This window comes from Excalfactoria chinensis, chromosome 8 (assembly GCF_039878825.1).
Source record: "Excalfactoria chinensis isolate bCotChi1 chromosome 8, bCotChi1.hap2, whole genome shotgun sequence".
Taxonomy (NCBI): domain Eukaryota; kingdom Metazoa; phylum Chordata; class Aves; order Galliformes; family Phasianidae; genus Excalfactoria; species Excalfactoria chinensis.
The window spans coordinates 14,053,116-14,070,270 of record NC_092832.1 but is presented as its reverse complement, the minus strand read 5'-3'; the positions used below and the strand labels follow the sequence as shown (position 1 = coordinate 14,070,270).

Genomic DNA, 17,155 nt, shown 5'->3' with positions numbered 1-17,155 from the left:
AAGGGCTTTAACTGATATTCAGCACAAAGACAACAGAGCAAAAACGATGGACAGCAGCAGTTGCACTAAATGAGATTGTTTTGCACCAGAACGGAAGACAGGTGCTGCTGCTGACAGCCTGCTTCTCACCAAGTAGCTAAGAATTAATTCCCATCAATTTTATCTGAATAGGTCAAATATTCACAGCACACACACGTCTGTAAGTGTTATTCCTGCTGGATTCTGCTAAGCAGCCCAACTTTGCCACAGCCTTTTGAAACACCTCTGAAACCACTTTACCAACTTCATTACCACTGCCTTCAGTAACCGTGTCATCTGCAAATATTACTTCCTCCCATTTTGAAGCGATTAAAAACCACAGATGCCAACAGTGGTTCTTAAGAAAACCCATACTAACCTCTGATGGAAACTGAATGCAGTATTTTAATGCCAAGAGTGCACCTTCAACAATCCTTTCACTCTTCTGTTTTCTTTTCCTGGAAAGGGGTGAATTATGGTCAGGATCATCACTGCGTGACCGGTCCTGACTCTATGCCCAGTTGCACATGGCCACAGAGCCTCTTCCTCTGCCAGAAAACCTGCCTGTCCCCAGCACAACCCCCAGCTGCAGGGCAGGGCACTCCACTGACTCCAGTGAAACCCTACCTGATAAACACACTAGGAGAAATATACAAAACGTTGGGATTTAGCAGAATTGATTAACTGAAAGCCAATGGCAGAAAACACAAAATGGTGTTTGTGTCACCAGCTCTACCTTCTTGGAGCCTCCAAGGAGATGGTCACAGAAGCAACCTGAGCACCACATGCGGCACTCAGCAGGGCCTTTCCCAGCATTTCCACACAAACACCTGCTCAAGCAATAACATCAACCCGTCCTGAGTTCACCATCACCAGCTGAAGACTAAATATCAGCACAGGTGATGCTGCCCCTATAAGGGAGCCTGGATCATAGTGAGCCCATCGCATAGATCCAAGAAGACAGATGAAACCATGACCAGTGTTTATCCCCACCCAACACAACAGCTCACTGATGTGCCTATAGTCTGTACTGGCAAGAAAAAAAAGAATAAAAATTCCACCACATCAGGTGTGGAAAGCAGCAGACAATTTTGTTCCCAACTCCACCCAAAATGAGGCAGATAGGCTTTACACCGCCCAGATACTGCTGTGACTGCCAGGGTCAGCCTGCCCTTGGGACCACAAAGACCCCAGCAGCCCAGATGAGAGATTTAGAAAGATAAAAGGAGACCCATGGCTGAGTTCCTCCTCCCACTTTTCCTCCTCTGCCCAGAGGCAGGAGCAAGCTTTGTAAACTGCCGCGCTCAAATATTCAAACCAAGGCAGATCAGGCATTTGTTTATATATATTTACACGCTCTGTTTACAGAAGTTGCTGGAAATAATGAAAGAAATCATTTCATCTGACAGTGGGGAGTGGGGGAAAGGGAAAAAAAAAACACTGTAAATTTAGAAATAAGAGCCATCTGTTCCTCCTGACAGCCCCTGCCGGCCCTTCCAGCTCAGATGAATTCTTTGGACCAGGCTTCAGCAATGCAAAAAGGAGAGCTGTCTTCTGCCATCACCCTGATCTTCACACACAGAAAGAACAGCTCACATGGACAAGAATCCATTAATGAAGCACTAAGAATCAAAGCAGCTGTCAAATCCTGTCTACAGAGGTAAATGTTAAAGAACAGGCATGAGCATCCAGCTGGCTGGCCACTCTCTGGATGAGGGTCGTATTCATTTCTGCCAAGTGCCAGGACAAGAGGCGATAGGCACTAACTGGAGCACAGGAGGTTTCCTTTGAATATTACAAAGCACTAGAGAAACATTTGTTACTAAACTCAGTAACATTATTACCAGACTCAGATACAACCCAAGGAGGCTGTATGCCCCATCCCTGGAGGCATTCAAAGCCAGGCTGGATGTGGCTCTGGGCAGCCTGGTCTGCTGAGTACAAAGGGACAATCGCCTCCTGCTCCTTCTGGCTGCACCATTGCTGATACAAGGATACCAGGATGCCTTTGGCCTTCTTGGCTTGACCAAACGTATTACAGCCTCATTTCTCATTAAATGATAAAAACCTACAGGTTGTCTGAGTATTTCTGCAACATGTGTTCCTCTCCTTAGAAGCCTTAGTTACATGGCAGATGTATTTCTAGTTTTCAACCTCTTGACACCCTAAACTATGAAAAATTAAAACAAATCTAGTAGTCTTCAAACTCTGATCATAACCAAGGTTGGGAGCTATTGGGTCATTAGGGAGCAAGACAAAAATGGACACATCAATTTACAGAAAACCCCACAGACATCTGGAACACACACGTGAAGCCCTTCCAGACTACACTTAGAGATACATTTCTATTGTAATTTCTGCTTTACAGAACAGTGGGAAGGAACACAAGAATTCAGAGATCAGTTTGCAACTGATAGCGCACACAGGTAGAACACACAAATCCTGATAAGCTGTGCTGGGTGCTGGAAGCAGAAGACAACCCTGCTCCATACAGATGCCACAGGAACAAAGAAATCAGGCTAGTGTCCAGACCAACTCCTCTTCCTAAAGCATGAGAGCCAGAAGTGCTCCTGGTGATATTTCTTCAAACAAGAAAATGTGCATTTTGGCAAAACTTTATATAGCTAAGAGTACTCTGGCTTGCTGTCATGCTGGTTACAAAGGAAACATCCAGCTGAGTGCCCCCGAATCACTCTGCTTCCTGAAAGAAAACATTTTTGGAGCAAACAGTTCCACAAACGAAACCATCTTCTGTAGAAAAACAATATGTCTTCATTGAAAGAACACATAATTGTTGCATGAAGGCCAGGTGGGATGGGGCCCTGGGCAGCCCCAGCCCACGGCTGGGGGGAACTGGATGGTCTCTAAGGTCCCTTCCAACCTAAGCCGTTGGAGTGAAGTTTGACCATTTGATGGTGGTATTCTCATGTGTTCAAAGACAGAGGAGATTTTCCTCTGATACTTACAAATGGATGCATTTTATGAAAGAGGAGACATCAAAACCTGCACGGTGAGGGGCATGCCAGAACCCCGGAGATCAATGCAAAGTGCTTTATTCATAAGGAGTGGGATGAACATCTGAAAGGCGTGCTGTGTAAACAGGAAAGCCTCAGTACCCCCAACAGTGGGATCAGCCAAGTCGGCTCCCTGGGTTCTGCCACCTGTTTATCCATACAGTTGGTGGAGAGCAGAGAAGTTTAACCTATATGTGCTCAAGAAATGCTCTTCAGATAGCATGTTGGCTTCCACCCCCAGGCTAAGAGCATGCAGCATTGACAAATCAAGATGCTACAACACTAACATTAACTGTTCCTTACCAAAACCACATGATGATGAATACAGAGTAAGAAAGAATGAAACAACCACTACCTCACCATCAGGAAAATAAGCTCCCTTATTCCCACAGTTACACCTTCACCAGACTGGATTTTCTTCAACCACTTTACACAAGCTTTAAAAATACATATATATACATACAGCTTTTACACTGCCCTTCTGTTTGCCCTATGTCCTAACTCCTGGCAGAGCTGTGGTCCCCACACGAGTCACAGATGAGTTTCACAGCTGCACAAGAGACAACTGGATGCAGAGTAACACTGAGCAAGCGCTGTGCAGGCCTGAGATAAGCCAACGTATCTGCTGAAGTGGGTGGTGTAAGCTCATATTTGGGGACACAGAAGATGGTTCCCCTCCCAGCTCAGAAGAGCAGCTCCAGGTGGCAGGGTAGGAAGGCACAGGAGAGCAATGCAGCCCAAATCCCAGCACTCCCTAAGATTTGATGCATGCCTGGCTGCCAGCAGACCTCCCAGCACCAGCACAATGGCCCTGCTATTTTTAACCTTTTTCCATCTGTGAGAAGGACATAAACCTAAAGGAAGTGTAATTGAAAGAGTGGAAGAACTTACTCAGCACCAATCACAGTAACAAGAATGCAAGCTACAGCCTCCTGCAGCCTAAATGCATTGTGAGGATCCCTGACCCAGCACTGTGCGGCAGCTATGGGGATGGGAGAGATGCTAGAAAGCAGTGCTTGAGCACCTGGGATCACAGCAGCACACGACAGCTGAACCAAAGGCACAGCTGCATACCTGCACTGAAACACATCACTCCAGGGCTTCTCTTGCTCACCTTTATCTCTGTGTGGGTAGGACACAATTAAAGGGAGAGCTCTGCAAGAGATGCCCCCGGGTACACTAAGCTCATTTTCCATTCCTCCAGGCAGCTGCTGATTAAGTAAGTAGGTGAAAGTTGCATCAAGAAAATCCTCTCCTTAAGGCTAACAGCTCATTTGCTGGCCTGAAGAGCTCTTTTCCCCCCCACTCCAGCAGCTGCTCAAATAATGAACCCAGCATAGTGCTGAGACACTGTAGACCCATCCAGCCTCCAGCCATCCTTTGTTCAGCTCTCAGATGTGCAGTGTCCACCAGCAGCATGCTGCTCCCCCACCAGCCCTCTCTTATCCATCACCACAGGAGCCCTGAGCCCACAGGAAGAAAAGCCATTAAGTTATTAACACCAAAATGAGTAAGCATATATTCTGTTGCATTCGGAAGCACCATCCAACACTTCAGCATCAGCTATGAAGATTAGGTTTTAGTTTCATGTTTTTTCCTTAAGTTATTACGAACAGCCATTAAAAAAAAAACAAAAAACACCCTACATATCAACCCGCCATCCTTGAATCTGCTTCCCAGCAGTCAGACAGCTGCAGAAATATCAGTTTGCCCACTTATTTTAATGGGCCATTAATTCAAGAGATCTGCTTATGCAAAGTCAGCAAGAACAAGCTCGGGCAGCTGAATCCCAACATACAATCGGGACGTTTTGCATAAAGTCAAACGCTGCAATAATTCTGTGTTTGAGCAAAAGCATGCACATAAATGCCTTATTCACCGAGCCTCCCCAGCAGGCTCCCTAATCTCTCCATCTCTTTCCCAGGTTGTTGGATGAAGCACCCCCATGCATAGCACACAGGAAGTCTCAGCGAGCTTATTTCCTTCCTTTGACCGAAGCCTGAGCACCAGGAGCTCAGGGCAGATCCCTTCCAACCAAAGCATTCCCTTCTGATGAGCCTTAACGTGAGGCTCCCCTGCTTTTAGAGTGTTTACCAAACTGAAATCAGAGCCTCGGGCTGCACATTCACAGCACTTCTCCCCCAGCATCCGCCTGCAGCCCCACTATCACCAAACCCAGCTGCAGTTATCTCTGAGCTTAAAAGAGTGAGCCAACAGCATCAGGGCTGCAGTAGAATAGCAAGGCTTGGGGTGGTGTGGAGGCGTGGGAAGCCACATCTTCACTGCCTCCCTCCAAAATGAAGGATGTGGCCCAAAAACGCTGCACCACTCGCACACAGCACACTTCTGCCCTATGCTCTGTTGTCACAGTAACCAGGCACAAAGCTACAGCATAAGAGCTGTGGGACCAGTGGAAAAGAAGAGGGAAGAAGCAGGTACATGAATGGTACGGACTGGGCAGGGACCTGAACTGGCATTAAGCTGAGCCCAGAACTGGAGTCCCAGCACATCCCTATTGCCCATGTTTAGTTTCAGAGAAGTTTAACGCTTACTTTATTTTGTTCATATCCTTCAGAGAAAAGCAGCATGTGGCCCTTAGGCGTGGGAGATGGAAGAAGTTCCTGGAATGATGCACCACCTGTTTATTAATTCCTTGGTTTTCCGGTATTAATTCCTTGGATTCAGAATGACAAGTAATCTCTTCCAATGGCTTAAGAATCCTCCACTTCAAGCCTTTAAACATATCTTCCTCCCGGGGATGTAAAAGCATGCTGAGCTCAGATTTAAGCCTCTTTCAACTCAAATGGCTGTTTATATACCAAAGCAATGACCTCTGCTGCTAGAGTTATTCAGAGAATCACCAAGGTCAGAAAAGACCTCCAAGATCATCCAGTCCCACTGCCCACCTACCATCAGTATTTCTCCACTAAACCACACCCCTCAGTACATCTAAATGTTTCTTGCACACTTCCAGGGATGGTGAATGGGAAGCTAACGAAGCGCTATGACAGAACTTGATGCTTCACTCTACAGCACCACCACTTGTCCTGGAGAATCATCATCATCACCTTGTCTGACACCTCAGAAAGCAGAAGTAGTCCAATAGCTTTGGTCAGGGGGCAGGACACTTCCAAAAGCCATCAAGTCCATATTCTTGTGTTTCCTTCTTTAAACGAACAACTGCACAGAGGGGCAACCATTATTTTGGAGGTGGCAAAATGCCTTAAAGCACAACTCAGCGACTACCGCTTCTGACCCAAGAGGTAACTGAGCAACCACTTGGTGAGCAACCACTAGAGAATCCTTTTAGCAATCGATTGCCTTTTCTGCTGAGTTACCTGTGACAAAATCTGCCTTCCAGAAGCCAAGAGAAAAGCAACAGCTGACAGATGGCAGCCACCTGTTTCAAGAGAGGCTTGACTCAAAGCACTGCAGGCAGCCAGCACAGTCACCTGAGCAAGGTGAGGGCTTCCAAGGGTACGAACCGCTACAGAAGTACAAACTGCTGGACTGAGACCAACAGATCTCTTGAGCAAGTCTGGACACACATCACTCCTCAGAAGGGGGTGATAAAGTTTGCCTGTGTTACATTAACCTTGCACATGGAATAGAGATGTGAGGTGTGCCCTCCGCACCCTCCCATGCTTACTTCCACTCCATGGGTCCAATGGCAATCCAATTTGCTTTCTTGAGGACTCTTCAAGCCAACCTCTTGTGGGTTTCCCACAGATGGCTTTCAGGGGGCTTTTGGCGATAGAAATAAGGGAGCAGGAGGGATGTGGAGCACACAGGATGCCTGGCACAACAGCTGGAGCAGGCAGGGTGCAGCAAGAGAGGACAAAAGCCAGCAGGGCTGCGAATTTCAAAGACTCGTGCTATTTAGTCAGGCACAGTTTAAACTTTCTGGTACACAGTGCTAATGACACAGATTAACAACTCCAAACTCCATTCATTTTGCTGAACAACCTCTCTTCCCACAAGCCCTTTCTATACCCTGTGTAAGCACTCAATACCACTCCTACCCATGGGATCACTCTTTCAAAACACATTTAATTCCCTCCCACTGTTTTCAAGTTAATGTAGACTTTTTAGGGGTAGGGGAGAAAGAGAAAAGCTGGATTTGCGTGACAGAAAGGCCAGAGGACAGGGTCCCTCCCATCTGCCAGAGCAGCATGTTAATTTTCCACCAAGCATTTAACAAAAGAACATGCCACAGCCCCTGAAGTTGCAAAACAGACCATCTGGATGACATGAAACAGGCAATCAATTCACGAACAAATTAACGAGGAGACATATTTGTATGTGGTTTTGCAATAGGAAGAACCAAGCTTCCCATAAAGATTTCTGGCCCCTTCCATGTGCTAGTGACACTGTGTGCAGGGAGCAGTGTCAGCAGCACAAGCCACATCACTGCTGCAACAGCACATCCAAATCCTTGGCAGTAATAAACATCCATTTGGTTAGTAAGTGGGGAAAGACCAGAGCCAAGTGCTTCAAGTGCACCCAAAACCTAAACCTTCCCTCCCCCATCTCCTTTTAGCACTTAATGAGGGCTGTAACTGGGTACTCACAAACAGCAAGAACTGTGGCTGCATCACAGCTGCTCCAGTTCTCAGACAGCACTGTAAGATGCAATGAATCAGGAGCAAAATATCATTTGTTAGCAAAAAGCAGCATCATTGTTGTCATGCTTTGGTTTGCACACAGCATAGAAACTCAACCAACCTGATCCGAAGATATCTTCTGATGTTTCTTCTCAACTTTCAGAGTCACAGAATGGCTTAGGTTCAGAGTGACCCCAAAGCCCTCCAAAATTCAGGATTTCCAGCATCTTCCATGCTGACATGGACATATATTTAGATGCTGTAATGAGGGACATGGTTTAGTGGGAACTATTGGCTATAGGCAGATAGCTGGACTGGATGACTGGGGGTCCTGCTGGGGATGGACACAGAGAACACAGGTGAAGCTGCTGCAGCTCTATGAGCAATGCAAGTCCCACCCTGGAGACTCTGGGCCAGATGCTGGCAGCTCCCAGGGGAGTGGAGACGTCTGTGGTGACTCACAGTGACACAGCAAGGCCTTCACATGAGATGCCAGGGAACACAGGGTCAGTAAGTGTTTCTTTAAACACATCATCTACTGAGGCAGCTTCCAGCAGCCCCAGCTTCCCAGCGTAAAAGAAACACACACAGGAATGGATAAATGCATTGCTTATCACTGCCTTTTTAGGATAGTAACTGACACAATTAAGAGCACTGCAGTACCAGACGTGTTGTTCTGCAAACCGTGCCATTGTTTCCTTAAAGTATTTGAAACAGCAGCCCTTCCCCAGACCACAGGCCTCCATCCCAACCAGAAGTCAAGAGCTCTGGCACCGCAACAAGCGGCTCCATGTGTTTGGACCAACAAACTACCAGCAGCCAACAGCCATTCAGGATGAGAAAGAAGCAGCGTGTACGTACAGATGTACGCAGAGTCACTCTGCTTAGAAAGCAGAAGAGCAGTGACTCGTGTAATGCTCGTAATTTAATCAGTTAACTCATGCCTGCAGAGTGCCTGTGGATCTCCATCCCAGCATCCCTTACCAAAATCTTGGGAGGGAAACAGAGAGAAGGCTGCCATTCACCAAGCGGGAGCTCAGGGAGGGACCCCTAAATGCACACATCAAGAGTGGGGACATGGGGGCAAGAGGGGCTAGGAAGGATGCAGGGAGCTGAGAAAGGGGAGGCAAGCAACGCAGGGTGCACACCCACACATAGGCCATGTCCAAAGATGGAGGCGGTGCATCCCCACCAAGGGCTGCCCCTCACCCAGCCCAGGAGCTGCCGGGAAAAATGTCCCATAGCCAAATCCCACAGGATGGACACGTCAAGGGCTGCAGATGGAAGGGCTATAAATAACCAGAAGAACCAGAAAGGGACCCCAGAAGTCCTCAGGAAAAAGAGAACATCACTGATGTCAAGCGAGCCTACCTAACACTGAGAGATCAAGATAAGCTTTTCCAGAAGGGAACGATTCTCCATTCCATCAGTCTCCATGAGGTCACCACCATCAAGCTAAGCTCTCCTACCCCACACAAGCTCAGCACAAACAAGTATGAAGAAAAGGGCCCATTTATTCCCTCTTGAAGAGGCCGAGTGCAACCATTAGCTTAAAGCCCCTGACAAGCGACATCACCTCTTAACTCAAAGAGGATTATCAAGATTTTTTTCTTTCCAAAACTGTACTGCTGAAATGAAACACATGAGGAAAGAAAATCTGTATTAACAAGAGAACATGTTGGGATGCGGGCACATTACCCCCCCCCCAGCTGCACTCCGTAGCTGTGTGCCAGGTGCTGGGTGCACGGCAGGAACCACAGCTCCTCAGGGCCAATGGAGGTTCGGCCAGAAAGCAGACCTTGAGAAAATAAATCACAAGATGAAAGCAATTTGCTGAGAACTGGAGCACTGCCAGCTCGAGGCTCTGCAGAGCTCGCTCAGCCTTGCAGCGCGGGAGAGAGCAGGCCCTGCAGACAGCCACACGCAAGCCACCAGGGTGCAGAGAACAACCATCCCTACCGAGCAGGCCCTGGTGGTTTGGTTCAATAGAACATGGCACCCAGCACAAATAGGTGACTCTCCAAGCATTTCTTTCTGCAGCAAAAACTGCTCCAGGAATCCACAGATCCTGCATCTTTGCAAGATCTCGATGTACCATCTCTACAAACACCTTCCCCCCACAGAAACAAAAGTGCCCAAAACCAAAACTACAGAAGACCCTACAGCTATCTGGAGTTCTGCTTCCTATATACAAGACCATACTGGCTCACCTACACAAACACACACACAAAATCCAACAATAGTTTTTTGGATACTATTTCTGAAAGAGGAAATTCTGAAACTCTCCACCAGCAAACACAGCTGTGTTGTGTCAGGACTGCAGGCGTGATTAGCACTGGAAGCATCTCTTTGATGACTATCGCATCGGAATATCTACAACAAGTAGAAGCATGGAAACCAGGAAAGCTTTGCCACCCAGTTTCCAAACAAAATGGTGAAGATCACCACATTTCAGGAGGTTGGGGCTTCTGTTGTTTCCAGGTGATCTCTCAATCAGGCCTGGACCAGTGGAAAAGAGATTATAAAGAACAAGGTTGGGTGCTTCAATTTAAATACAGTTTCTGTTCCTTTTCACAGTTGATGAGTTCTCATCATTTTCCAAGCTTCTAGAGAGGGGAAAAAAGTGAGAGGAAAGTATGCTTGCCCCCCAAAGCCTGCTCCACAAGGCTAACAGCAGTTCCAGCCCACATCCCAGCCCCACAGCACAGAAAGCATCCAGCAAACACAGTTCACAACACATCTGTTTTCATAGGCTACTCCAACATACAGCAAAGATGAACAGAGTCCTCTCAAAGCTAGGTCACCCGAGGGATGCTATGGGTCATCTCAAGGACACTGTTTGCAAATGGATGTCAACAGGACATGCTCTTCACAGGGTCTCACACAGAATGGGTGATAACATCACGGCCCTCGGTACAGGCACCACCACTCACCCCTCACCTGAAGCTTGTAAAGCACTTGGGGGAAAAACCAACATGCTCCTGTTTGCGCAGCGGGAAAACAGATTTCCACCGTTTACGATGATGTTATGAAACCCATGTTATTTTCTGAAGCAACCTTTCCCAGCCAATGCTCAGTCCTGCAGCAGTGAGGGATGCATCATTCCCCACGGACAGAGCCGTGCCCCACCACAGAGCTGTATGGTGTCAGACAACATTCCCAGGCTTGCATTTACATTCTTTACACCACAGTTTACAAACCCTGGGAACCAGAGGCCTGTTCCCTCCACAGTGGAGGTGTTTGTCCCCATGCTGCCTACAGATCCACATTCATCCCCCCACGAGGCAGCAGTCCAGGCTACTACTTGCAAGGGAAATGCTACTGAGCAAACTAGATGTTGTTCAGTAAGCAAGGAGTTCCGAGCTGCCAAGTTTCCAAGATTGAGGACTGCAAAAGCAGCCATTTGGCTATATCAAAGCCAGTGATGAACCCTTCCTGTGACAAAGGACGAGCACAAACAGCAGCTATTTCTGCAACTAAACCACCACCCAAACCCATCTCTCTCCATCCCCTAAAATAAGTGCCCCACCACGGATAGTGTTCCTGAATGCCTCAGTGGCATCAGCATCCCAAAAAGGTACAGGACAGAGGAATGGGAGAAAAGTTAAGGATTTAAAGGGTATGTGGGAAGCGATAAAGAGCTTTAAAGCTGCTTTATATAACTGCACCGAACAACTGCTGGCCATGCAAAGCCTGATCTCTTTACTCCTCATGTCGAAACCTGCAAAATGTAAATCAAGCCTTTGTGAGACCAACTAAAATAGAGTCCCCTCGGGGCTCCACAAATACCGCAGCACAGCAGCACAGGCACTGGGCGAGCCGCTCCCATCCCAGCCCCAGTCCGGCCCCAGCACTGCTCCCAGGGATTTCCCAACCAAGTGCAGGAGCAACAGGAGGGCTCTCCCAAGTGAATGATGCTGGGTGATAAGCAGCCTTTACCAAAGGAAGGTGGCACAGTGGCTTAGCCCACCCCTGCACGGCTGCTTGAGAAGAGCACAGATCCTGCAGGGCACTTCCACCAGTGTACAGAGCCCTACAATGCCAACTTAAGCACTCTCCCCACGGATCCATTTTGTAGAGCTGCTAAGCTTTATCTGCTCACACAGCCCCCCCACGAAGACACAGAGCAGCCCCCTGCCAAGCTCTAACAGGACACGCAGCAGCCTCACTCATGGCACACAGCAACTCCCTGCATCCTGTTGCATGCGCTGAATGCTTCCATTAGGGCAGCCCTCCCTTTACAAAAAGCTGCCTTTCTGCTCTTTAAAACAAAAAACAACAAAAAAACCCCTCTTCTATTGCAAACAACCAGCAAATCAGACCAGAGCTGAGCACAAGAGCTGGCTCATTGCCTGAGTTTCCTTGTAAATGCCTTCAAATGGCAGTCGAGCTCTAAGCTGCTCTCTGCAGACCACGTATATAACCAGCACCGCTGCTCGCCCTGCAGCCAAATAAAGGGATAAGTGCTACGGGGGGGGGGGGGGGGGAGTGGAGGAGCCCTGCAGTCCATCTCTCGCAATAACTGGCAGCTCCAAGGCAGGGATGCCCTAAGAACCATGAGCAACAGAGCTCGGCCTCACGGCCACAGGCCCGCAGGGCTCCCCATGCCTCCCTTGGGATGGTAGCAGATGTTTCCTTGCCCAGGAAACACTGCAATGCACAAACACCAGGCCGGGTCCGGGCAGGGGGTGGAGAGATACATGTAACAGCCCAAGGAGAGGTGGATAGGTACAGCACAGGGATGGTAAAAGCAATAGAGCTGCGGGAGTCCAAAGTGAGGAACTGCTCTGAAAGAAAATGACCAGCCTGAGCAAATCCAGCCCCCTGCCCAGAAGCGCTGTGCTCCAAAAACACAATGTGCTGCTTTTGTGTCCTTTTCTGCCACTGTTTGAGGGCGTGTCCCTTCCACACGGCTCTGTTTTGCTGCACCAGGGGTCCACAGCATCCCCATGGCCACGCTGTCAGCACTGCCCCAAAGCCCCTCGTTCTGGGATACACGGGGATATGGGGTGGGTAGCAGTAGGAAAAGGAAAGATTGCTGCGGTGAAGTCTCAGTGAGAAGGAATTCAGGCTGAGGAGCTGGGAACGGGGAAGAGATGGGTTGCTTCCAAGAAGAGCAGAGGGAAAGGACGAGGACGAGGCTGGATGCAGCTCTGGGCAGCCTGGTCTGCTGGCTGGCGACCCTGCCATGTAACAGGGGGCTGAAACTACGTGATCGTTGCGGTCCCTTTCAACACAGGCCATTCTACGGTCCTATCAGACCATGTGCTCCCAGTCCGACCCGCACAACGACGGGCAGCACACCGCGTGCAGCGCGGCTTCCACTAACGGCCTGGACACCGCACGCACCCCCGAACCCCGAGCTGGAAGGGACCAAAGCGACCACCGAGCCCCGCCCCCACACAACAGCCCCAGCCCTAAGGCTGAGCACGGCGTCTCACGGCGAGGCACCGCTCCCTCCCCGGCCCCGCTCCCCCACGAGGCCCGTACCGAGGTGCAGGGTGAGGTTGACGGCGGCGGGGTGCTGCACGCCGGCCAGCATGCTCTGGCTCTGCCACCATGTGCTGTCGGCCTGGCTGTTGTAGTCGGTGAGGAAGGAGGCGCCGTGCCGCAGGTGGGGCTGGGAGGCGTCGCACAGGTGGCACGACTGGGTGACGCCGGTGACGCCGGTCTGCACGCAGTACTCCTCGGCCGGCGTGCCGCACGTGTTGGTGGCCACCACCGTGGCGTTGAAAGCGGCGTTGACGAACTCGGGCATGCAGCGCTGCGGCCGCCCGGTCCGCTCCTCCGTGCACTCGTCCATCGCCGCGCCGCCACCGCGGGGCAGCGCCAGCACGGCCAGCAGCGCCAGCACCCGCGGCAGCGCCCGCCGACCGCCAACGCCGCCCATGGCTCGGCCCGGGGCCGCTGCGGAGCGCGGCTGTGCGGGGCTACTGTGCCGCTGGGCCGGGCCGCGCCGCGGCGGGCGGGGCTGACAGCGCGGGGCAGGCCGGGAGCGGCACCCCCCGCCCGGCCGGGTGGAATGCGCCGCGGGGCGGCCTTAAAGCGGCCGTGCCGGTGGGGCCCACCGCGGGTTGGGGGTTGGACGGTGAGATGTGGGGGGGGGAGGGTGGGAGAGGGGTCGTGGAAAGCCGGCGGGGCGGAGTGGAAGCGTGCAGTGAGCGCTGGGTTCTGCGGTCTTTGGTGTTTGCTACGCGCATCCAAGCCGTACTCCTGCCCGCAGTTTGCTGCGCACCTCGATGGTGCCCCGAGTCACGTTTCATTCATTAAGCTTGCACCCGTCTAAAATGCACAGCCTGTGCTTAGCTTTTAGTACCCTACGTGACCGAAACGGCACTCCCGAGCCCATCAAAGACCTTCAGCGTCCACCCCACAATCCCCTTCGCTTCCCAGCTCGGGCAGGAATCCCCCTGGCTTTAACGCAACCGCTCTGCCCCGCGGGGCCGCGTTGCGGGCAGCGCTGTGCGTGCGGCGGCCGGAGGTGGAGCAGTGCCACCGCTGCCCTCCGCCGACACCACCCGAACAACGGCGGTCATTCGTTCGGCCGTCCGTGTCGTTGCACTGCAGCACGTGGACTGAGTGCTACCAGCTCTCAGCCATCCCATCTTTCTGGAGTTGGCGGTGCCCATGCGCTACACGCGGAGGGATTCCCATCCCGTTCCCACCAGCCCAGCGCCGCAGCGCTTTGTTTCTGCAGGTGGGCATGGCTGAAACTGGAGAGAAAAGTGGCAGCAGAGCCAAAGCACCTTACCTTTTATTTCTATGGGGACGCCACAGACTGATAATGTAACAAGTGGAACTTAGAACTGCCAAAAGGGCACAAGCAACGCAATTCTGTACTCAGTTATGGCTTAAAGCCATCCCGCATAGAGAAGTCCTGTGAATTGTTTTGGTAAATGGCTGAGCCTTCAGCCCAACCTTTGTCCAAAAGCAATAGTCATAAAAGCCAAGAATACATCAGAGAACTGCAAGGTTTGTTCCTGTCACAGGGAAGCAGAGTCACAGCGATCACGAGAATAAAACCAAATAGAAAACCAATAGCTGTGAAAGCAGAAAGGGCTTCAAAAAAGTCTGTGCCTTAAGTGCCTTAAGTCTGACTTTCCAGCCACTCTTTTGCTGATCATCCCAATTAATCCTGTGCAGCAGCTACAGCAAGGCGAGTAAATACGTCTCTGTGCATGCTTATGGGAAGTAATCTGCTTCTTACAAGTCCCTGCAAACCCAGGGGAAGCAGAGACCTGAGCCGATTTTGTTATCTCTTTTCTGGAGCAGGCCTGGCATGTATCCTCTCTTCTTAAGGTAGTAACATGGCAAAGAAATGTGCCAACATAAGAAAGCGGAAACATGAATGGACTATCCAGCTTTTCTTCCTCAAACACAGCCCATCCTTTTGCTTAATGGCTGTCTGGTGGAATATAGGCACTGATCTCTGTTTCCCAGCACATGGGATGTTTATATTTTATTTTCATCCCCTCTTTCTGTGCTGTTAAGCAGCCACCTCTTGCAGCCTGCATTAGACAGCAGCAGTGACACCAGAAGGACCCAAGATAGCCCTTAATATGGTCCTTTTTCTCCTCTGAGACCTCCACTTGCCTGTCTGGCACCACAGTGAGCTGCTGCCTCTGCAAAGCCCACTGATAGGATGCCTTGGGATAGGAGCATGCATAGATGGGTGAATTCAGCCATGAAACACCCAGAAAGCTTCTTGGTGATGAGGTGTTCCTCAGCATTCCTTCCCTTGTAGCAGTCCCAGTCTGAATCCCTGCAAGGATGGAAGGGCGTCAGAGACACTGTTAAACATATCTCTGTACGGTATTACATCTCTAGTATGTAGCAGCACATTCACCAAGAGCAAGCTCAGGTTCAGTGTCTTTGCACTACAGGGTCTGCTGATGTCTGCTCTGCCACCACGAAATTCCAGCACCATGTGCTGTAAAGAGCAGAGACTTGCAAATCCTTCACAGGCATGAGCTGGAGCTGTTTACACTGACCATAAAACATTCCCTCTAGAATTATCTTCCAAGCCTGATAAACTGCTATCCCAGCAAGCAGCCTGAGTTTGGGGGTCGGTCCTGAGTATCTCAGCATCAACGATGTTCTGTGTAACCGCAGAGAAGTTGTTCAACAGATATCTATCCTTCCTGAGCTCCCAGCAAAATTCCCAAGATCTTTTGCAATACACAGCTGGATGAGTACTTTTGCCAGTGGCTCTAGGCTGACATTTTCTTCCCAGTTGAATCTTAACTGTTGTTTATAGTCACAACCTGATGGTTGTTTTCTTCATAGCGCTGCCTGCCAGTGGGTCCCCTCATGACCGTTGTTTCATTAATAGTATAACGTTGTTACTTTGTAATTTGTAGAATCCTTCCTTTGGTTACAGAAGATGGATGTCGACAGCAACCCTAACACAACTCATCTTTTAAGAGCTTGCCTTTGTAAGTTTCATGTTCTTTACGCACAGTTCCAGTGCTCTTCCAAACCAAACATTATGGGGCCCCATTGCTGGAGATCCAGGATTCCCAAACAGCCAAGGTCAGAGCAACCATCCAATGGAGGGCACGGTCCACTGGGGAGGCTGGTCTTTTGGATGACTGATTTTGGATGAGCAGAGCTCGTGTTTCTCCTGCTAAATAAATAGCTTGTCATGACTAGTGAGCTGCAGTTAGATTTGTTGTCATGCCAGAAGAGCTAAATCTGGGTGCCCCACAGCATGTAATTTTGGGACCTGGAGAGTCACAGATCATCTTAATTGCTTGTTCTCCCTCTGAAGCTCCTCGATGAATTGAAGCAGAGCTGATTCCCCTTTCCCATGACATGGACCACAAAGAGAGTGGCGAGGAGCTGCCACTCTTGGTGTTCTTACCTACTGCTGTTCTTGCTGTCTATCAGGATGCCCCATCTCTGCTCTCAGTGCTCCCCAGCTCACTGTGTTCTCCCCTGTGCTGCCATACAAGGACCAGCTGAGAGAACAGAAGACACATTCCCTGCACTCAAAAAATGCTGCCATAAAAGACTCAATAGTTTAACAGAGCAATTCAGGGAAAATCCATGCAGTCCTCATAGCCAAGGAACAAAGCAAAAATACTTGGAATGAGCACAATCTTCTAAACTTACAGCTAGCAAGCCCCACAAGGTCTCTGCAAAGCTACAAAGCATAAATTAGCCACAAATGCAAGAGGTCTGTCACACAGCCATCTTGAGGCAGATGTTTGCAGGAACACCAGAAGCTTTTTTTTTTTTTGACAAGATCATCCCTCTATCAAACATGGGCAATCTCGGTGGGATAACACAGTACCATTACTGAGTTAATATCACTTTGCATTTCCTGTTTTTCCTTTCTCTCACTCTAGGCTACCAGGATTTACGACTCTCCTGTATCTTGTACAATGACTAAGCCTTCTCTTGCTACTAGATAAACAAAGAGAAGGAAGAGATAAGTCTGCAGAGCTTCTGAAGAGCACCCACAGCTCCTGCTGCAAAAAGCTGGGAGAAAAGCCAGCACTCTGGTTTCCCACCCTT

General features: G+C 49.8%; 1 protein-coding gene across 1 annotated transcript in view; it reads right to left on the bottom strand.

Moving 5' to 3' along the window:
* Window positions 1–13,603, bottom strand: part of LAMC1 (laminin subunit gamma 1) — a 46,695-nt gene extending 33,092 nt beyond the window's left edge. The window contains exon 1 of the mRNA XM_072342914.1: window positions 13,127–13,603. Coding sequence (XP_072199015.1) covers window positions 13,127–13,526 — 400 coding nt within the window. The 5' untranslated portion in view covers window positions 13,527–13,603. The remainder of the gene's footprint in view (window positions 1–13,126) is intronic.
* Between the last annotated feature and the right edge of the window lie 3,552 nt (window positions 13,604–17,155).